Here is a 22774-nt window from a genome sequence, read left to right on the forward strand (position 1 = left end):
AGAGCACGTCACGCGGCCCGACTCAGCCTCTCAAGCAGCTTTTAGTTTGCCTCTGAAGTCGCGGAAATAGTTGGGATGGAAGTTCTAATCTTTGTCTTTTTTGCCCTCAAACAGTGTTAAGGATGATTTTTAGAGCTCTGATTGGGTCGGTCATCACACACTGGTGATATTTGTTCTCCGCATTTGAGCCACCTCTGAGGGAGCAGTGAGCTGCAGACACGGCTGTGCGCGGGTTTAACCCTCCAGCTAAACTCCTTAATGCTGAGTGTCAAGCAGGGAGGCATTGTGCCCCATTTTTAAGTCTTTGGTATGACCCGACCGTGGATTTGAACCCACGATCTCCCAGTCTCAGGACACACAGACCACTAGGCCACTGAGCTGGTTAGATGAGTGATGCAGGCGTGGCTGTTCTGATGTTCCCAGTGTTAAACAGCCTCAATTACATCTTTATGACCTTGGAGTTCTGGACGGGTTCACTGACCCTTTCTGTGTTTGGTTACATCATGGCCTGGGATTTCCTGCACTCCTCTTTTATAACTGAACACCTGGAATAAACATGATTTGAATGTTTAGCTAAAACGGTGAAAGGAGCTTTTTTCTCTGAGGATCACAGCTGAGGAGCATCAGTACGGAAATGTGCTGGCTGCAGCAATCATACAGAAAAACTGAGCTTTTCTGTTTCAGAGGGAATCTAAACCAGCCAGTATCAAGTCAACAGCACAACAGATGAAGGGAAAATCCTTCCACGGGTTGTGTTGGGTGTGTTTGATTCATTCACCTGTGCATTTGTGTGTTTTTTTATGTTTGCAAAATCTTCATGGACCACTTCTGGATTCTAATGAAACTCTTCAAAACTAATGATTGGATGTTCGTCCACGCGTGGCTGACTTTTGGAATTGAATACAAAAATGTCTGAGTCAGTTTTACAGACATTGAGCAGAAGTTTCCTTCACAACCCGAACTCCAAGTAAAGATATTTAAATGATTTAATATGGAGTCTTTAAGATTTGACTAAAACAGCTTTAACACCATCATTTGTCAATCCGTGGCTATTCCGATGTGTGTCAATCTTTTGATTTATTTAAGGCTCAAACTTGAAGAACTGATCTTTAGTGTAAAACACATGAAATGACTAATATGTAATAAACATGAAAGCAGTCAGGTTTCCATCGTCTCTCCTGTCTGTCCTCGTGTCTCCAGGTGTGTCAGTATGTTGTGTCCGTGAATGGACTGAACGTCCTCTGCCACGACTACCGGACCGTCAGTAACCTGATCCTGACTGGACCCAGGACAATAGTGATGGAGGTGATGGAGGAGCTGCAGGTTTGACTTGGAGAACGTGGGTTTATGGTTCTTGAACTGGACGGATGGACATGGACGACACGACTCCCTCTTTCCTGTTGAGATGAGGCGGATGTTGGAGGACCAGGCTGTCAGTGCCTCCACCTGTGAAGATGAGCGTTTTACTTTTAAAAGAAACAAGACGACATCTGTAATCCACCTTTTCGTTGTCATTAAACTCCAGTTTTATGGAGAAAACATCCGTGAATTCCTGGTTTGTGTTCTGGATCACGAGGTCGCGATAAAACAGGTCACAGAATCAGAAAGCTGAGAGGATAAAGTCAGCGGTAAAACTGAACACATGAATGTTTCATGGAAACACGCAGTGACCTCTACCCCAGTAAGGCTGCAGAACATCACCTGGGTTTATTTACTGCCCCACACTGCCCTCTACTGGACTTTACAGGAAGATGCACATTAGTATTTTTGCATCTATCTGAGGAAAAAGCTCATTCTGCTCCTGCTGTGTGCCAAGTTAGCCCAGAACAGCTAGATGTGTGTTCAGCAGGCTCAAGTAAAAAAGCTAAGTGATTAGCATCATTTTTATGGCTTCATGTATATTCTTAGACAATAAAAAAAACTTGAACACAAATCTAGGCTTTTAGCAGAAAATCTGATGATCAGACTGAAACATTCTGCTGCACCTCTAAGGAACTGGATTTAAACATTTTAGATGAAGTAAAGAATCACACATTTATTCATCTATTGATGCAAAAATGGGACTTTTGACAATTCACATGAAAACTTAAGAAATAAAAAAATCCTAATAATAAAGTCCAAAACACTTAATTAAATTGTGTTAATTGAATTCTATTAGAAAACACGTGTTTTGCTTGTGTGTGTTAATAAGGACTAAATCAGCTTGAATAGATCAAATGTTGCATCATTTCCTGTTCAGTGGATCAGACTGGTGCCAACCACACACGTTTATTCTTATTTCTATTAATAAATCATATTTAGCTTATAACTGTAAATAGCACAGGGACAGTAAAGAATGTGACCACCACCATCGTCCACGTTGTACTGCTGTAGATTTTATAGTTTAGATGTTCATAACCAAAGGGACAAATGGCTCTCTGCTCGATGTGAGGCGAGACTTTTCGGGAGCTTTTCTCTGCTTTCAGGGACTGAAAGTTGGGTTTCAGGTCATTATAAACTCAAAGGTTCAGCGTTCAAATGTATTAAAGTGTTCAGTGATTCTGAGTCTGTGGCTTCTTTTGTTAGGTATCAGGTTTGTTTCCTCTGAGCAAAACCTCACCTTTGACCTCAGGTTGGATCCTCGCATTATTCCCGTGTGATTCACAGGAAATATAAAAGTCTTTTTTTGTTTTACTATCTTTTTCTCATTAATACATTGCTGTGTGTGTGTGTGTGTGTGTGTAGTGGGGATGGGGGCATTACATTTTATGAAATGACACATATAGTCTGTCAGAGAAACAAAATAACATTAGAGCACATTTTATTTTCCAGAGTCAAAATTAATGCAACTTAGACTAAGAGACCATTAAAGGCTCGGGAGCCTTTTGCAGGTGTTTACAACAATGCATTTTAGTTGATTGGTGTCTTGTTTCATATCACAAGTCCCTCATTTCCATAAATTTGTACTGACTATGGTTTAGTGTTTCATATATATAGTTAACACGTTTTCTAGCCTACATTTAAACAGTTTTCCAGGATTTTTGAACATTGTGGAAGGAGTGACACTGGCCTTAGTTGTAGATGTTTATTACCCTGCTTAAACCTTTTGGCTATTGCCTTTCAGAGGAAACCAGTTTGAAAGGATAAATTATATATGTAAGTTAATGGTTTTAGAATACCACCAATAATCCTTAAAAACCAACAATACCATCACAGTCAGTGGAGGCTGTTGTTACAATGATCAACAATTTATTTAACCTCCAGCTCATCTGAGGAAGATACGGTCAGGGAGATGTTTTTATTAATGTTTCATTCATTATCTTAAAAAAATAAAAAAAGTAAAAAATACAATAAATAAATTATTAAATAAATAAATGTTTCACTCATCTCCTTTTCTTTGTCAGATATTTGCTGCTAACTCTGGTCCCACATTCACATAAAATAATTTCAGTCCATGAAAAACATGCGCACAATATTTTGTTTGTATCTATTTGTCAATAAAGTTTGTTTTCAACGTACGTCATCATCAAGCGACGCCAATTTTGTTTTTTTGCGACGCCACTGTTATTGCTTTCAAACTTGCTTCAAATAAGACCGGTAAGTCGTTTTTTTCCCTGTAAAACTTTCAGTATTTACGAGCAGAAAACAACCATTTAATATTAATGTTGCCATTTAGTTCCGTGTCAGGTTATTTTCTCATCATCACACTATATTAGTTAGCTTTTCTTGCGTGAACTCTGCCCGAATGTCGTCGTTTTAGAAAATCAAACATGCTAACTCAGTGTTAGCTTTTATTTGTGTTGCACCGATTGTAGAGTAAAAACATTAGCAGCAACATTTAGCTTCTAATAAAATGATTAAAATACAATTCAGAATCTGGACGCGCGTGCGTATACGCGTGCACGCGCACGCACAGACACGTACATAAAAGGATTAAGGTAGTGCTCTTCTTCACTTGGTGAGTTCATAGATCAAAGGACAGCAGTTGGTGACATCACTCTTGGTTTTCACAGAGACCAAAGAACAGCATTCGTCAGATCTCAGAGACAAGTCTCTAGCTCACAAACACTCGTGACTCCATTCGATACATACTGTTTCTCCTCAGTTTTCTGACTGTTTGGGACAGATAGTTGAGAATTTTGTCACAGTTTTCTCTTCAAACCCGTCAATATTTCACACGTCTTAAAGATGGAGACCACACAAAGTCTTTCTTGGTTTGAAATCGTAGAACGAGGAGTTAAGGTCAATTATGATGAAATAATTGACTCTTCTCTCAACACAGAGGTTCAGGTCAGTGAGGTCCACCCAAAAGCCTCATTGCCTACTAACTGTGGGACTCAGGGCACAGATCAGCAGGAATCTGGTGAAAAGCTCCAAAAACCTGCTTGTAGTCAGGATATTCGTTCCCAGTACTACAGAAGAGAGACAAACCAGTACCAGCCTTCTGTCAGTTCTCAGGATATTCGTTCCCAGTACTACAGAAGAGAGACACCTCAGCAGAAACGTCCCACTATGATCCGTCTCAAAGGTTGTAGGAAAGGGACGGACTCAGGACCCAAAAGTGTCTCCGAACCCCCAAAAACTGCATCTACCATCAAGTCTGAGCAGCCTCGAACTCCAGTAATCTGGATGATTGGATCCAGTTACATCAGACGGGGTGAAAAGGCGGCTCAGCAGCAGTTTGGGCCAAACTTTGGACTCAGAGCTAAGGTCCAATGGTTTGGGAAAGGAGGCATGGGCTGGGGTGGTGTCCTTCCCAGGTTTTACTCCGAGGCTCGCACACACGGTCCTCCAGATATTCTGGTCGTCCACGCTGGAGGAAACGATCTGGGTCACGTTTCCCCGGTGGAACTGGCTTCTCAGATCCAAAAGGATTTGTCCCACCTCCATAAGGACTTTCCGGAAATGAGAATAGCCTTTTCCGCCATCAACGAACGGCAGTCGTGGGGATACGGGCAACCAGGAAGAATTAACAACAACAGAAAACAGGTTAATTCTTCACTGAGGAGGGCCGTTAAGAGCTTTGGGGGCCTGGTCATCGAGCATCCTGAGGTCAGGTTCTTCAACAACGCTCTTTTTCTCCCAGACAGAGTGCATTTTAGTAAGAGAGGAAACAGCTTGTTTCTGGGCAGCATTCACTCTGTTCTGGAGAAGGTTCTGGCTCAGAGGTGTAACACCTAAATCTGTTACGCCTTAAAAAGATAACAGCTGACAGAAAAGGGCAAATGGACGAGCTTCTCATCCAGCACCAAACCAATGAATAAATAAATAAAAATAAAACAAAATAAAAAAATAAAAAAAAAACCAACTAACTCTGCCAGGGTTTCCCTTTTGGGTCACTTCTGCCGGTCCCAAGCCCGGATTAAAGAGGAGGGGTTGGATTATAACACAGAACTAAATCCACAGTAGAGGGATTTTACTCTTAAGAAATAAAATGAAGGCAGGTTATGACATATACAAATATATTTAGTAAACATTTATAGTTTCTAATCAAACATGTCAAATATAAAACTATTTATTATACAATACAGTACAAACCCTGTTGCATCAGGGCAGCCGACTCTCACCAGAAATGAGCTCGACTAACTGCCGGCAATGCAGACCGAGCTCTGACACCAGTCGTACCGGGTCCTTACAGCCCGTATCAGAGGGCCTGGTACCCCATCCTCCTGAAGTACCCCCCAGAGGGTACGGGCTGTTAGGACCCTGTACCCTACAGGTCCTGTTCTTGACTGGACCTGTAGTCACCTCAACATCTGATGCTGTACAGAAGGAGGAGGACAGAAACTTCAGCAGCGAGCTCTGAAGAAGACTGCAGTAGTAGTTGAATGTGTTAAAGAAGAATGGTGGTGAAGATGACCTCCATCCTACAAAACCCCTCCTACCCACTGCGTTCCACTGTGGGGACCATGGACAGCTCCTTCAGAGGCAGACTGAGACATCCCAGATGTGAAACAGAACGCTACCGTAGGTCTTTCATCCCCTCTGCAGTAAGAGTGTAGAACTCCTCAGTTTAAGCTGTACTGGCATGATCCTGGTACACAATAACACCAATGCAGTATTCAGTATGTGTCATGACTCCCATCCTTCACCCTCCTCTGCCTCTTCATTCAGCTCACCTGGTCCCCTCACCAAGCTCCAGCCAAGCCCTGTTTTCCCTAGCAACCTCAGTCAGCATCACAATCAACTCCATTCATCTCACCTGTTCCTGTAATCAGCTTCATCCACTCCACCTGCTCCTGACTCCTCAGCTCAGCACTCACACCTGCTTCCCCTGCTGTATATTCACCAGTCAGCCACCAGTTCTCGGCCAGATTATTGAAAACTTTGTGCCAGTAAATTCTCCAGCCATCCACCCTGCCTGATCTCTGCCTCCGGACCTCGTTTTTGCTCCTGACCCCTGCCTTGTACTCTGCCTGCCTCCACGACCTTCGCCTGTCCTCAGCCTTGCCTCTTGCCTGTTCCCCGTATCTGCATGTCCGATCTGGTTTTGACCCTCGCCTCCTCTCCGACTCGGTCTCCAGCCTCGCCCAACTCCGGTAACTCTGCATCCTAATGAAGACTTTTTATTTTACTCTCATTGTGTTTGGCGTCTTCAGGTCTTCCGAGTTCTGTTCGTGACAGTATGTGTTCAATATTTGTGCAATTCCGGATTTACATGGTATGTCTGTGTCCCTTACAGCATGCTGCATAGTTCTGGAACCCAAGTTTTTCATTTTTATTTGTAGTTTTTAGTGGTCGAAGGTTACAATAATAGCTTACTGCCTATTTGTTATGATTTCTCTTCAAAAATCTGGAGGTATGAAAACTACTTGACTCATGAGTCAACTTGTTTATGATTTTTTTAAAATCAAAAACCACCCCAGAGTTGTTACATGCACTGAAGGAAGATACATTATTAATCATAGCAGAAAGCGATTGATAGAATAGAATAGAATAGAATAGAATAGAACAGACTTTATTGATCCCACGGTGGGGAAACTCACTTGTTACAGCAGCACCAGCACTCACCAGAATCATTTGAAGAGAAATAATAACAAATAGGCCATAAGCTATTATTGTAACCTTCGACCACTAAAAACTACAAATAAAAATGAAAAACTTGGGTTCCAGAACTATGCAGCATGCTGTAAGGGACACAGACATACCACGTAAATCTGGTATTGCACAAATATTGAACACATACTGAATACTGCATTGGTGTTATTGTGTACCAGGATCATGCCAGTACAGCTTAAACTGAGGAGTTCTACACTCTTACTGCAGAGGGGATGAAAGACCTACGGTAGCGTTCTGTTTCACATCTGGGATGTCTCAGTCTGCCTCTGAAGGAGCTGTCCATGGTCTCCACAGTGGAACGCAGTGGGTAGGAGGGGTTTTGTAGGATGGAGGTCATCTTCACCACCATTCTTCTTTAACACATTCAACTACTACTGCAGTCTTCTTCAGAGCTCGCTGCTGAAGTTTCTGTCCTCCTCCTTCTGTACAGCATCAGATGTTGAGGTGACTACAGGTCCAGTCAAGAAAAGGAGTGTTGCAGGTTCTGATTTCTGATCCCATGGAAATCTGTGTAGAGCTGCGTGAGTAAAAACAAAACATTTACCCACTATTAGACACCACCATGGCCGTATCTACCATTGAGGACATCGAGGTCTGGACCTCTGTAGTTTTTCTGCAGAATATTTAAAAAATAATCTCTAACTGTGCATTTACAGCATTTACTTTTTAGAAAACATACTTGTCTGATTTTTGTTGAATTTTTAAATCATTGAAATGTCTGTAGCTCCTACACTGTAAAAGTTGTCGTCACTAAATCATGCCTGCTGGTCAACAGTAACCGGCTCTACGTACTCCAACAAGTACGTTTGTGAAAAAAATACATCTCTGATTTTTCATTTATTTTACTGTAAACTGTAGTGACCCACAAATGGCCCCTGCTGATAACCAATTTCCTAGTACTCTTTATCAATACTTTCAAAATTTAACAGTCAAAGTTTTTATTTGTGGATCATTAACACTTGGTCGTTTGCATATGAACGTTTTTACGAGGTTAAATAATTTTATCAAAAAAATGCACCTGCTCACCTTTGCTTATCTCTGCTTCTCCAAAAACAAATCACAAATCAAATATGTCAACTGAAAAGGCACCACACACTAAAATGTACCACACACACACAAACACACACACACACACACACACACACACACACACACACACACACACACACACACACACTTGACTGAACAATGAAAAAGATTTAAAATACAAAATCAACTCTACCAAAATAGTAATACGTTGCTTATGAATCAAAAGTGAAAACTGTTTTCTATAATGTGCATCATCAATCAATCTTTATTGGTACAGCACCTTCCACTGCCTCTGCAGGAGCCCAAGGCGCTGAACATGAAATACAGTAAAAACACAGATAGCAATAAAAAAGAGATAAAAACAACATACAGACATAAAAGCACCATACAAAATGTAAACAGGGAGCATAAAAGCATACAAGTCACATAAAAGCTAAACAATAAAAATGAGTTTTCGAACGACTCTTAACAACATGCAGCGAAGGTGACAGTTTAATATCAAGTGGAAGCTCATTCCAGAGAGAAGGAGCCAAGACCGAGAAAGCCCGATCACCTCTAGACCTGTACCTAGTCTGTGGGACAGTCAGTATGTCCATCATCATGCTTATGTAAACAGATGATGTAGACAGAGTAAAGTAATAGTCTCACAACATTTAAGTCATGCTGTGATGTAGAGTACACCTCAGTGTTAAGACTTAAAATACTCACAACAGAGGACACACCCTGGACTTGGTCCTCACGTATGGCCTGTCCACCAGTGTGTCCTCTGTTATTGATTTGGCTGTATCTGATCACTACTGTGTATTTTTTAGCATCACCAGTTTTATCCAGCTGGAACCCTCTGTGAGAACTGTAAGGAAGCGTCATCTCACCCCTGAAGTGGCTGCAGGTTTTCTTGAAGTTTTTAGAAAGATCCCTCCCACTCCGGTAACTGCCTCTTGTGATTTTACTGTCAATGATTTTAACAGTAGACTGAAATCCGCTCTCGACCTGCTCGCTCCACTTAAAATCAAAAGTTTTTATTCAAAACATGCTTCACCGTGGAGAAATGAAAATCTAAAGAAACTAAAGAGAAATTGCAGGGTTGCAGAGCGGAGATTGAGAAAGAACAAAACAACTATAAATCATCAAATATATACAGAGCTACTTAAATCATATAATAACGCAGTGAGAAATTCAAGACACGCATACCTTTCCAAACTCATTCTAGACAATAAACACAATCCCAGAATACTTTTTTCCACCATAAACAACATTTTAAACCGTACATCCACTTCACCTCAGAAAACACCCTCAAATGCACTCTGTGAGGAGTTTGCAGCCCACTTCAGAGGGAAGGTAGACACCATCAGACGGAATATTTTATCCTCCATAAGTAATAAGGTTTTAGATAAATCTGAATGTGTGTCTATACCAGAGGAAACACTGAACAGTTTTGTCCTGGTAGAAGCTGAGACTCTTGATAAAGTTTTCTCCTCAGTGAGACCCACCACATGTGTTCTGGACCCAATTCCAACTTCATTCTTTAAACAATTTTATGGATCTTTTAGTGATGAGATTTTAACCATGATGAATTGCTCACTTCAGACGGGGGTCTTTCCTGCTGCCTTTAAAGGGGCGGTGGTGAGGCCCCTGTTGAAGAAGAGCAATTTAGATTTTAATGAATTAAACAATTATCGACCGGTATCCAACTTACCATTTTTAAGCAAGATTTTAGAAAAGTTGGTTTTAAATCAACTAAATGATTTTAGAAACACTAATGTCCTAGAGAAATTTCAGTCTGGTTTTAGGGTGAACCACAGCACCGAGACAACCCTTCTGAAGATTTTAAATGATTTTAGAGTAAATTATGATAAACAGAAGTTGACAGTGTTGGTTCTACTGGATCTAAGTGCTGCCTTCGATACGGTAGACCACACTATTCTTTTAACTCGTTTACAACAGATTGGCCTCTCTGGTGCTTTACATAGATGGTTCACATCCTACCTCACAGACAGGACTTTCATGGTGAGTTTGGATACCTGTTCCTCTAGGGTCCATGGGATTACATGTGGTGTGCCCCAGGGTTCAATTTTAGGTCCAGTGCTTTTTAATCTTTATATGCTCCCTCTTGGCAGTGTCATCAGGAGACACGGGGTCAACTTTCACAGTTATGCTGATGATACACAGTTGTACATCTCCGTGTCTCCGGATGACTCTCGGTAACTGTATTTTAGACATCGAATCCTGGATGGCAGAGAAGTTTCTCCAGCTCAACCAGGACAAAACTGAAGTTTTAGTCATTGGTCCTGAGGCCCAGAGAGAGAAGCTTTTACCGAAATTACAATCTCTGTCTTTTAATCCATCTGATCAAGTGAAGAACCTGGGTGTGATTTTTGACTCTGAGCTGACTTTTATCCCACACATTAAAAATATCACAAAAATAGGTTTTTATCATCTAAAGAACATCGCCAGTGTCCGCCCCATTCTCTCTCGGGCCAATACGGAGACGTTGATGCATGCTTTTATCACCAGTAGGATAGACTACTGCAATGCCCTGCTTTCTGGTCTTCCCAAAAAGAGCATCTCAGGCTTACAAATTTTACAAAATTCGGCAGCACGTGTCCTGATGAAGACCAGGAGGCGGGAGCACATGACACCAGTTTTAGAATCATTGCATTGGCTCCCCGTATGTTTCAGGATCAATTTTAAGGTTCTTCTAATGGTTTTTAAGTGTCTTAATGGTCTTGGGCCTTCTTATCTATCAGAACTGCTTTTACCATATGAACCCTCGCGGACTCTGCGCTCCTCTGGCAGGCGTCTCCTGGTCATCCCTAAAGTCAGGACACAAACTCACGGCAAGGCGTCCTTCCAGTGTTATGGCCCTCGCCTCTGGAACGAGCTGCCAGAGGACCTCAGGGCCGCAGAGAACGTTCATGTTTTTAAGTCAAGACTCAAGACCCATCTTTTTAGGTTAGCTTTTATCTAAATATTTACTACAGTTTTATTTCTCGTTTTACATGATTATATTTTATTACTTGCTTTGCATGTTCTATATGATTATATTTTAGCACAGTTTTATTATTTAAATTATTATTTTACTGTCTATGATTTTATTTATTACTTATTTTCTAATTGTTGTCATTTATATTAGCTCTTTTATTACATTTTTACTCATTTTAATCCAGTGTTTCCTCTGTGGGGGCCCTCTGCCCCGGGAGCGGTGGTCGACTGTAGCTTCCTGGGCGCTCTATAGGTGGGGGTCTATGCTCCCCCTCCACTGAGCGCCCTGACTTAGTGTGGAAGACCTGATGCTGCCGGGACAGACGGCTCTTCTGATGGCGTTTCCTTGCGTTACCTTACTTGGGTCATCTGGACTCAGCCTAATATAATTTTTACTCGTGTGTGTGTGTGAGTCTGTGTGTGTGTGCATGTGATTGCATATGTTTGTTAATGTTTTTAACCTGTTATGGGAATCTGGGGTCATTTTGTAAAGCACTTTGAATAACACTTTGTTTGAAAAGCGCTTTAGAAATAAAATTTGATTGATTGATTGATTGATTAAAAAACAAAGACCCGCATATAGGCCTCTCTCACACACATACAAGTACTTGACAGATATGAGTAAAAAAGTGACATAGAGAACAATGACACTAATTGTAAATAATAAATTATCCATTCCAAAATACAAGTACTTTGCATATGAAAGAAACATTTGCGCTGCTTTCCTTAATGTGCATCATCATCATTCTTATGTAAACAAAGGACAACCAAGTCCTCGGCTCATAAATTTGAAGTTGTGCTGTCTTGTCCAGTACAACTCCATGTTTACACTTCCAACCAAACACCTACATGTTGTTTACATGCTGCTGTTTGCACCGTCACAACACCAAGGTGTCTTTTTGCTTGGCATCTGGAAGGCAGTCATTCCAAGGCAGAGCGTGTGAAACCATGTTGAACAACTTCCACGTTGAATCTAACAAGGACTAAGAAATGCATCCACATAACCTTTGTTACAGAGCACTTCATTACAATATTTGTGATCAATTTCATGCCATAACTGTTAATCTTTACTACAAATGATCAGTTAAAATGTACATCATTGGTATTATCAGTACACGTGTTTAGATCTTCTCATGTCACATATTGATGGAATGGATCTTTTTTTACATAGGTACTACCAAATAAATGATTAGAGCGGCAAACAGTAAATGGCTTCTATTTTCATTAAACCGTATATAGCAGTGTTTCCCAACCCTGGGTACCTGGCACCCTAATGGGTTCTCCACAAGATTGCAGGGGGTCCACACACTTGTGCCTGTGATGAAGTTGTGAGGCTCTAAAGATGATATTTAAAAAAAAAATTACATTTATAAATTGCTCAGGACACAAACAATTGTACAATTAACACTGTGTATTAGAGTTACAACCCCTTATTGATGTATAAAATGTAGAATCATTCACTTTTGATGTGTGTGTGTGTGTGTAGGGATTGTGGTTGTAAGGTGCTTGGCTCATGTTGGACACAAACAAGAGGGTGCTTGTGGGAAAAAAGTTGTGAACCGCTGCTCTAAAGTCATTCATCCAGTCACTCACACATAAAAGCAGGGGTAGGGAACCCTGGTCCTGGAGAGCCTCTAGCACATTTTAGAGGTTTCCTTGCTTCAACACATTTGATTCACATGTTCAGCAGCTCATGAGGCTCTACAGAGGCGTTAATCACCTGCTGATCATCATCAGGTGTGTTAATGCTGTGTAGCCTCTAAACATGCTGGGTAGCAGCTCTCCAGGACTAGGGTTTCTTACACCTCCATTAAATGCACAATAATTAACTTTTTGATTTTTTCAACATCATTTTCACTATCCCTTAAAAAACAAAAAGAACACTTCCAAGCATCATATAAGGCCACAACAAAGTTTGAGTAACGTGCACGTCTGTTATCATGGATTCATAGGACTTCAGGGCCTGTTTTTGCTGACATTCAACAGATGTTTACCTGTGGTCACAACACTGCTTTTCTCTCAGTGTCTTCCTTCTGTGTTGGTCACACCGTGTTGGTTATTTTTCAAAAAATGATGTTAGACAATAGTAACGTCACATATCAACATGCTGCCCCTGGAGTCTGCTTACAGCACTTGATGAGGGGACTAGGTGTGATGAATGAAGGCTGATGAGATGAATGATGGTGCATGCAGGTCAGGGCATGGCAGGGTCATGACAGTCTTACCTCTGCACGCTCTGTCTTTCCTTCTTTTGGTGTGGTTCATGCGCGGCGCGCGCTCCTGCATAAAATCCCACGTCCTTGCTGGATTAACAGCCATTGCTTTCTCTTCACAAACTGTTTAATTTAAGATTTAAACATGAAACGGAAAACTGTCAGCAACGTGGGACAGTGTTTCAATTTGTGGGTAATCTGGTCTCCCTTTACTACAGCAGCCACTCAGCTATGGAGGCTGCTGGCCTACGGAGGCTCGGAGCTGGACTCTGGCAAAGGTGAACAGGATCAAACTTCCTTTTTTTTTAAACATTTTTATTGAAAGAAGAAAACAGTACTTGCAATTACCAAAATACAATTAACCTTTCCTCATTGTTCTAGGTAAATAACAAAAAAATAAAACAAGACAACTAAACACAAAAACATACCAAAACAAAGACCCACCCCCACCCCCCGTCCCACACAGATCAACACGACCATCAAACATATTATCAGAATATAACAATAACAGAAGTACATTTAAACAGGTAATACCTCTAGACTAGTAAAATAAGAGATAAAGGGTTGCCACTTGTGAAAAAATTTGGCCGTGCAACCTCTCAACTTATATTTGATTTTTTCAAGTTTAAAAAAAAAACATGACATCTTTAAGCCACTGGGAAACAGTAGGACACTTAGCAGACTTCCAATGCAACAATGTTAGACGTCTCGCTAATAGGGGTGTGAAGGCAATGATATCCTTTTGTGTGGAGTCCAGTATAAGTGAGCGGTCAGGAATCCCGAATACCGCAATCGGAGGACAAGGATGAAGAGTTACCCCAAGAACAGTTGACATAATAGCAAAATACCCTGTCCAGAAACTTTGTAGCTCAGGACACAAAAAAAAAAAACCATGTGGCGAAGGTGACAAGGAGAACCCTGGCATTTATCACATTTATTTTCCACTTCTGGACACAATTCAGAAAGTCTAGACTTAGAGAAATGCACCCTATGAATAACCTTAAGTTGAGTACGTCCAAGACGAGCGCAGGAGGTGGAAGATCGTACCCTTGCTATAGCCTGTTCCCAAGACTCCTCATGTATTCCAATTCCTAGTTCTCCTTCCCATATACCCCTAAGCTTAACCTTAGAGTGGTTACTAAAAGACAGAATAACATCATAGAGTTTCGAAATGGTTCCTCTGTGATGAGGAATAAAAGATAACGTAGTTTCCCACCGCTGTTCTGGAGGTAAAGAGGGGAAATTTGGGAAACACTTGGCAACAAAATTTCGAATTTGAAAATAGCGAAACAAATGGGTAATAGGGAGATCATAACGAGAAGACAAATTGGGAAAACTATCGAACACACCATCCACATATAAATGTTTAAACTGTTCTATACCCTTGTCACACCACACTGAGAATGTCGAGTCCAAAAGTGAAGGGGGAAACAAATGATTGTCGGTTAGAGGACCCGAGGAGGATGGCATTACAAAATTAAAGTGCCGTCTAAACTGAAACCAGATTTTGAGTGTGTTAAGAACCACCGGATTATCAGTATACAGAGAGGGTTTTACGGGTAAAGAGGAAAAGAGCAAAGCTGGTAAAGAAGAGCCCTTACAGTTGTGGTCAGAAGTTTACATACACTTGTAAAAAATGTAATATAATGGCTCTACTGAGTGTCCCGGTATTTCTAAAACTCTGATTTTTCTCTGATAGAGTGATTGGAACAGATACTTCTTTGTCACAAAAAACATTCATGAAGTTTGGTTCTTTAATGTCTTTATTATGGGTTAACAGAGAAAAGTGATCACATTTGCTGGGTCACAAATATACATACAGCAGTGCTAATATTTGGTTACATATCCCTTAGCCATTTTCACTTCAATCAGGCGCTTTTGGTAGCCATCCACAAGCTTCTGGCAAGCTTCTGGTTGAATCTTTGACCACTCCTCTTGACAGAATTGGTGAAGTTCAGTTAAATTTGTTAGCTTTCTGACATGGACTTGTTTCTTCAGCACTGTCCACATGTTTTCAATGGGGTTTAAGTCAGGACTTTGGGAAGGCCATTCTAAAACCCTTATTCTAGCCTGATTTAGGCATTCCTTTACCACTTTTGATGTGTGTTTGGGGTCATTGTCCTGTTGGAACACCCAACTGCGCCCAAGACCCAACCTTCATACTGATGATTTTATGTTATGTTGAAGAATGTGAAGGTAATCCTCCTCCTTCATTATCCCATTTACTCTCTGTAAAGCACCAGTTCCATTGGCAGCAAAACAGCCCCACAGCATAATATTCCCACCACCATGCTTGACTGTAGGCATGGTGTTCTTGGGGTTAAAGGCCTCACCTTTTCTCCTCCAAACATATTGCTGGGCATTGTGGCCAAAAAGCTCGATTTTCGTTTCGTCTGACCACAGAACTTTCCTCCAGAAGGTCTTGTCTTTGTCCAGCAGCAAACTTCAGTCAAGCCTTAAGGTGCCGCTTTTGGAGCAAGGGCTTCCTTCTTGCACGGCAGCCTCTCAGTCCATGGAGATGCAAAACACGTTTGACTATGGACAATGACACCTGTGTTCCAGCAGCTTCTAATTCTTGGCAGATCTGCTTTTTGTTGATTCTTGGTTCACTCTTTACCCTCCTGACCAATTTTCTCTCAGCAGCAGGTGATAGCTTGCGTTTTCTTCCTGATCTTGGCAGTGATGAAACAGTGCCATGCACCTTATACTTACAAACAATTGTTTGCACTGTTGCTCTTGGGACCTGCAGCTGCTTTGAAATGGCCCCAAGTGACTTTCCTGACTTGTTCAAGTCAATAATTCACTTTTTCAGATCCATGCTGAGCTCCTTTGACTTTCCCATTGTAGTGTTTGTGGGCGTTTGTATCCAATGAGCCCTATTTACCTGGCCTAAGAGAAGTCACCAGCTGTAGTCACTCAGAATCACTCACAAGAAGTTAAGAGGCCATGCTATGAAGCTCAGTTCACTGACACGTTTCTAAGTCACCAAAATTGCTAGTTCATGTTGCTGTATGTATATTTGTGACCCAGCAAATGTGATCACTTTTATCTGTTAACCCATAATAAAGACATTAAAGAACCGAACTTCATGAATGTTTTTGTGACAAAGAAGTATCTGTTCCAATCACTCTATCAGAGAAAAATCAGAGTTTTAGAAATACCGGGACACTCAGTAGAGCCATTATATTATATTTTTTACAAGTGTATGTAAACCTCTGACCACAACTGTACATGATGATAGCTCCAATTTACGCCACGAGGAACCAGAAGATTTTAGCCAGTAGCAAAGTTTATGGATGTGAGCGGCCCAGTAGTACGCTAGAAAATTAGGTAATGCAAGTCCTCCACTAAATCTTCATTGCTGCAGCAAAGTTTTAGAAACCCTAGGCGGCTTCCCTCCCCAAATGAAAGAACCAATAATCTTGTCCAGTGAAACAAAGAAATGTTTCGGCAAAAATAAGGGAATTGACTGAAATAAAAATAAAAATTTTGATAAGATGTTCATTTAACAACATTAATCTTACTGATTAAAGAAAGGGGGAGATTACCCCATCTTTGAATATCAGATGTGATCCTAGATATAAGAGGAGACAAATTTGCTGATTTAAGGCCAGATAGAGAGCGAGTCACGTTAATCCCTAAGTACTTAAACCCAGAGGGACTGAAACGAAAGGGTAGATCGGACTGTTGAAGTTGACGTGCTGCCGTATTAACAGGAAAACACTCACTTTTCCCTAAATTTAATTTATAACCTGAAAACGAGCTGAAGTTCTCCAGAGTACTTAAAACAGCAGGGATGGAGCGAGCAGGGTCAGTCATATATAATAACAAGTCATCAGCATACAACGATACTTTATGTGTAATTCCATTACCGATGATTCCCTTGAATACAGAAGAAGATCTTAATGTAATGGACAGCGGCTCGATGGCAATGGCAAAGAGTAAAGGTGACAAAGGGCAATCTTGACGACAACCACGACCCAGCGCAAAATAATCAGAGTAAACATCATTAGTATGAACACTGGCTTTAGGGGATGAATAAAGAAGCTGAATCCAGCAAGTGAATTTATCACCAAAACCACACTTCTCCAAAACTGCAAACAAGTATTCCCACTCCACCCTATCGAAAGCCTTTTCAGCATCTAAAGAAATCACAAGTTCAGGAAGTTGAGATAGATGCTTTGAGTAAATAACGTTAAAGAGTGTACGGGTATTAAAAAACAATTGCCGTCCCTTTATAAAGCCGTTCTGCTCTTCAGATATAATTTGAGGAAGCACATCCTCAAGCTGAGACAAAATTACTTTAGCCAATACCTTTGCATCAGCATTAAGCAGAGATAATGGCCTGTAGGAACCACAGGAAGTTGGGTCCTTGTCATTTTTGAGAAGGAGCGCTATGGTGGCCTGTGTGAAAGTAGGTGGTAATGAACCTGATTCCAAGGACTCGTTAAACACAGACAAAAGCAATGGTGCCTGTTTACCAATAAATGTTTTATAAAATTCAATAGGAAACCCATCCGGGCCTGGGGCTTTATTAGACTGCATAGCTTTAATAGCTTTCAATACTACTCGACATCCATATGAAATATTTGTTATATTTGGATTTTGTATAAACAAAGAACTAATATGTTTAAAATTCTTTATTTGTTACAGCTATGATAACATCACCTCCACTCCGCTGACTCACACTCAGTGGCCAAGACCAAAGCCTCCAGATGTATCAATAATTCAGGATTCACTGTCGGATCGGTAAGTTCCCAGCAAACAAACTGAGTGGTGCATGTGCGTAAGAATGTTGGATATGGATGTCCACAGATATTCTTTAAAGTATATTCTTCTGAAGGTCATCCAGCTCTACATTTGAAACTACCTCTAATAAATGTATGCTATACTAAATATGACATCCGTTACATGTTTTACTGTTCTGTTTGATTCATGCATCAGGACATTGTCTTTAATGTCTCCGCTCAAAGATGTGTTCAGATTAATTACAGTTATGTGGACCAATGGTTTATGTGATCCACCCGGATGTAAAAGATCGATTGCTATACCTTTAACATCAGGGGTACAGTAGCCCCCTGTCCGCATGTAAAAAATAAATAAATAAATAAACTAAACGGTGCTTTGCGGATTGATCAGCTGACACTACACTCTCGAAGGATTCAGGATGAAGATGGCGGAACGGTCGTAAGGACTCTGTGTCAGTAAAGCACATCTGTTTGGGTAGATAGGCATAAAATCCTAGACTGCTCCGTCTTTGCAGCCACCGTACACATACTTTACGAAACTTGAAATGACGATTGCGGCGACTTATCAACAATAAAACAAGTAGAAGCATTTCCTCTGTTTACAGCTCTCTCATCTTTTGTTTATTTTTTCACATGCAGACCGGGCGCTGCCATGTTGGAATCACGTCAGCAGAGAACGCGCTTTGTTTGGCCAGTAGAATATTTAAGAAGCTGATGTGTGCACACAAATATAAAACAGGTTTTATTTTCATACAGTTCTTCTAGCAGTAATCTCAAATGCATTCCTCCAAATAGCATGCCGAACTTTAGCTTACCTGTTGAGCAGAAAACAGGCAACCGCAGCGTCTGTGGACAGCCCAACCGTCTCTCAGAAAACGCCAACGTTGAAAATAGTCTCCCAAAAACACTCCGGTCTTATTTCTCACTTCAGAGGCCTTTCTCTTCTTCTCGTAGACTTCGAAGACACCTTTTCTCTTGCGACTCTCAGACATTTTCATAAGAACCTGTTGAGATAAAAGTGCGCATGCGCAAGGAGAAAAATGACCCAGGGGCGAGCACGTACGACGGACTTACGCAAAGGCTTCGCCAGAATGATTGACAGTTATGCGGACCAATGTTTGACGTGATCCACCCGGAAGTAAAAGATCGATTGCTATGCCTTTAACATCAGGGGTACAGTAGCTATATAGCAACCCCAGATGCTAACAGAAGTTGGAAACCAGTATTTATAGCTATTGAAGCTTCCCAGTAATGTGTAACACCTGCTGCCAACAAGCTATAAATCCTAGAAATACTTTCTATGCCCAGATTGTATATAATTCTATAATTAATAATAAGTGAATGCACAGATGGATAGAAGGCACACATGGCTGACATTTGGCTCCAGTACAGTAATAGACATTTCAATGACATACAACCAAATGTTTTTCCAATACTTTATTTGAGGAAAAAATAAAAAAAAAAGCCTATTAATTAAACGCTAATCACATTCCATGTTGCAAGAAACCATAACGAGGTGTTTCAGGATCAACTTTACGTGGACTTCTCAGGATCATTTATGCGAGAGCATACCTTGTGTCACTGGTCCACACTCAGGTTAGGGAAGCACTGGGAAACTAAGGAATGTACCCGCTCTTTCACATTCTCAGGAAGGACCATTTTCCCGTTTGTGCCTGCCCAGTTGCATTTCTTTACCCAGCTGTTATATGTCTGGAATGGCACAATACTCATGAAGACAGCGTACACGTCTGGGTGATGTTGTAAAAAGTCTCCTCTCTGTCCGACGGCAAAGTCCTCAAAGTAATGTCTGGTGTCGGAGTTGGGGTTGGTACTGGGTGGTCTTGGAGTGTAGATTCTTGTGCAGGTCTACAGGAGGGAGAGGCTCGAGTGGGAGTCTCTGTCTGGTATGGAGAAGCTCGGATGGGAGTTGAAGTAAGCGTCAGCTTTAAATTTGGTGCTTGCAAACTCTGGAATCACATGTTGTTGGCCACAGGGGACTGTGAAACAGGGTCCTCAGTAGATGTGTCTTCAAACAGTCACTTTCTGGCACAACAAGCTTTTGACGCAAGCGCCTGCTCCAGATCAGAAACCCTCTTGGTCATTCCCTCCAGCGCAGATGTCTGTGCTGCCAGCATAGACTCTTGATATTGTATTTTGGTCCCTTGGATCTGCAACAAATTCTGGAACCCTCCCAAAGTCACATTGCAGCCTGTTGTTCCTGCAGTAGGCGCAGCTGTGCTTGGATGGACCCTGCTCCTCGGAGCTCCTCTCTACCCCTGATGAGTCGTTAGCCTCTTTTGAGAGGGAGTCGTTGTGTTGATTAGATGCAGGAAGGTGTGACCTAGACTGAAACTGCTTAGGAATGAGATTCAAAGCTGCATAGGTACTGGACAGGTGATATGTAAGCCCCCCTCCCCTATTTAAAGTTTGTCACATCTGACACATTTAAAAAGTAATAAAAAGTCTTATCACAGCTTTATAAAGTCTTAGCTTTTGTAATTATGTTTTTCTGAACTAGCCGTCCAACAGTTTGAATCCCAAAAACATCGTAAAAGGGTGTGCATTTAGTCATTTTTATTTAAAAAAAACTAACAGGTTATTGTGGGTACGTTAGTAATTTTCCTCTCAGAGCACCAGGGCGGGCGAGGTGAAAGTTCAAAACCACAATGTACGCTCTGGCGTTCCCGGTGCGTATCACGAACACACCGAAACGTTAAAAGTATCACTGATCACTGTAAATGGTTACACCTTGAAATGGCGGTGAGGTATTAAAAAAAATATTGAGAAGATCTTGAAAAAGTCTTGAAAAGGTATTAAATTTAACTTCAAGATTCCAGATCAGACCGGAGAGGAACAGGAGATGCGCATGCGCTGACGGCCGATCACCGGACACAGCAGCGTTTGAAGCTGATGGCAGCTCGTTAGCAAACATTCACAAACAATTCAGATGCATTTTTGCCTAATTTAAAAACTGACAACGCAAAAAAATAATCTGGTAAGTATAACTCGCTCAATCTGGAGGTAAGTGAAGAAAATTTAGAAAGTTTACAGAACTTTATTGACGGAGTTTTCGAGTTATTTGTTATGGGTCCGAAGAAATCAGCAGGTGAACCTGAAACACCTGGGACGAAGCGGAGCCGCCCTCAGGACTCGCCTGAGGCCTCATCTCCCCGGAAGGACATATTGGAATTATTAGAATCCATAGATAAACGGCTTCTGGGATTTGAGGGGCGTCTTCATCTGCTTGAGGTTCTGCACCAGGAGTTTCAGAACCTCCGCCAGTCCCTGGAATTCAGCCAGGAGCAGGTGGAGCGGCTCGCTGCTGAGAACGCGTCTCTGCGGGAGTCCGTTTCTTCCCTGGAGGAGGGAATGACGCGGATCACCCAGGACAACAAAACTCTGAAGGAGACGGTTTTGGACCTTCAGGCCCGTAGCATGAGGGATAATTTGGTGTTTGCAGGTCTGTCGGAGGAGGTGGGAGGGGCCGAGGACTGCGAACGCACTGTTAAACACTTTCTCCAGACCCAAATGAAGATACCCGAAGAAACGGTAAAAAACATCACCTTCGACCGAGTACATCGCCTTGGAGCTAAAAGAGGGGACAGCAGACGACCTCGTCCCATCGTGGCTAAATTTGAACATTTTAAGCAGAAGGATCTGGTTAAAAGTCACGGAAGAGAGCTCAAAGGCAAAGACTTCAGCGTTAATGACCAGTTTCCTAAGGAAATCCTGGATCGGCGCAGAGTTCTCTTTCCGCTGCGTAAAAAGTTTATCCAAGATGGGAAGAGAGCTGTCATCTCAGTGGATAAGCTTTATGTGGATAATAAACTTTACAAGGAGCGAGGAGTGACAGACTGGCTGTATTAGCCCAACATCAGGTCAGACCTTTATTTTTCTTATCAGATTCACTGGGTTTGAGCACGTCAGTAATAAACAGCTGCTAGATCCGTGTTTTAGATGATGAGTTCACCTGTTCATCATCACCTCACACCCCATCACCTTTTCTTTTTAGTTCTTTCTTCTTTTTTAACCTGTTTCTGTATTTTCCTTTCCTCTTTTTATCTGCTTCTTTACACCTGTATGGCACAACCACACAACTTTCCAACACTGCGTCAGACTCCACACACACACACACACGCACACGCACGCACACACACAGACACACACATGCACACACAGACCCACACACACACACACACACAGGAACACGCACACACACACACACACACACACACACACACACACACACACACACACACACACACACACACATGGATATATTTAAGTCACAACACAATATCATAATTTATGCGTCAAATAATACAACCACAAACACTGTTGAATCCTTATTATTATTTACTTTTCTGTTATTTATTAACATACTATTTTATACATTTAGATACTTATTCCATCTTATTCACATGAAGGCGTCATATTTTAGCTACTCACACACACATCTATGGGTGCACTAAGATTTGTCTCATGGAACGTACATGGAACTGGCTCAAGAGATAAAAGATTAAAGATTTTTGATCAGTTAAAAAGAATGCAAGCAGACGTAATATTATTACAGGAGACTCATAGATCTGCCACATCGGCAGATGAACTTAAAACACCTGAGTTTCCCAGCATGTTCTCTGCCTGCTATAACTCTAGGCAAAGAGGGGTAGCTATTTTAATACACAAAAACATCAATTTCACAGTACTGGACACAGTTTCTGATCCAGAAGGTAGATTTATAATGTTAAAAATAACTATACAGAA

General features: G+C 41.4%; 2 protein-coding genes across 5 annotated transcripts in view; one reads left to right on the forward strand and one right to left on the reverse strand.

Annotated features, from left to right (window-relative positions):
* LOC139073250 (uncharacterized) overlaps nucleotides 1-22774 on the reverse strand; it is a 176291-nt gene that overhangs the window by 53859 nt on the left and 99658 nt on the right. Inside the window, exon 1 of one of the 2 annotated variants that reach the window (XM_070556219.1) lies at nucleotides 5718-5857. The exons of the other annotated variant lie outside the window; for it this stretch is intronic. The gene's annotated coding sequence lies outside the window, so the exon portion shown is untranslated. Of the gene's footprint in view, nucleotides 1-5717; nucleotides 5858-22774 lie in introns of those variants that run through there. 2 annotated transcript variants of the gene reach the window in all.
* LOC139073252 (uncharacterized) overlaps nucleotides 3514-22774 on the forward strand; it is a 30412-nt gene continuing 11151 nt past the window's right edge. Inside the window, exons 1-2 of one of the 3 annotated variants that reach the window (XR_011521943.1) lie at nucleotides 3514-3576; nucleotides 17916-18011. Coding sequence is in view for 1 of the 3 variants with exons in the window: in XM_070556221.1 (XP_070412322.1) it covers nucleotides 4168-5160 (993 nt within the window). In the remaining 2 variants the exon portion in view is untranslated. The other 2 variants (XM_070556221.1, XR_011521944.1) reach the window with 2 other exon arrangements.

This window comes from Nothobranchius furzeri, chromosome 11 (genome assembly GCF_043380555.1).
Source record: "Nothobranchius furzeri strain GRZ-AD chromosome 11, NfurGRZ-RIMD1, whole genome shotgun sequence".
Lineage (NCBI taxonomy): Eukaryota > Metazoa > Chordata > Actinopteri > Cyprinodontiformes > Nothobranchiidae > Nothobranchius > Nothobranchius furzeri.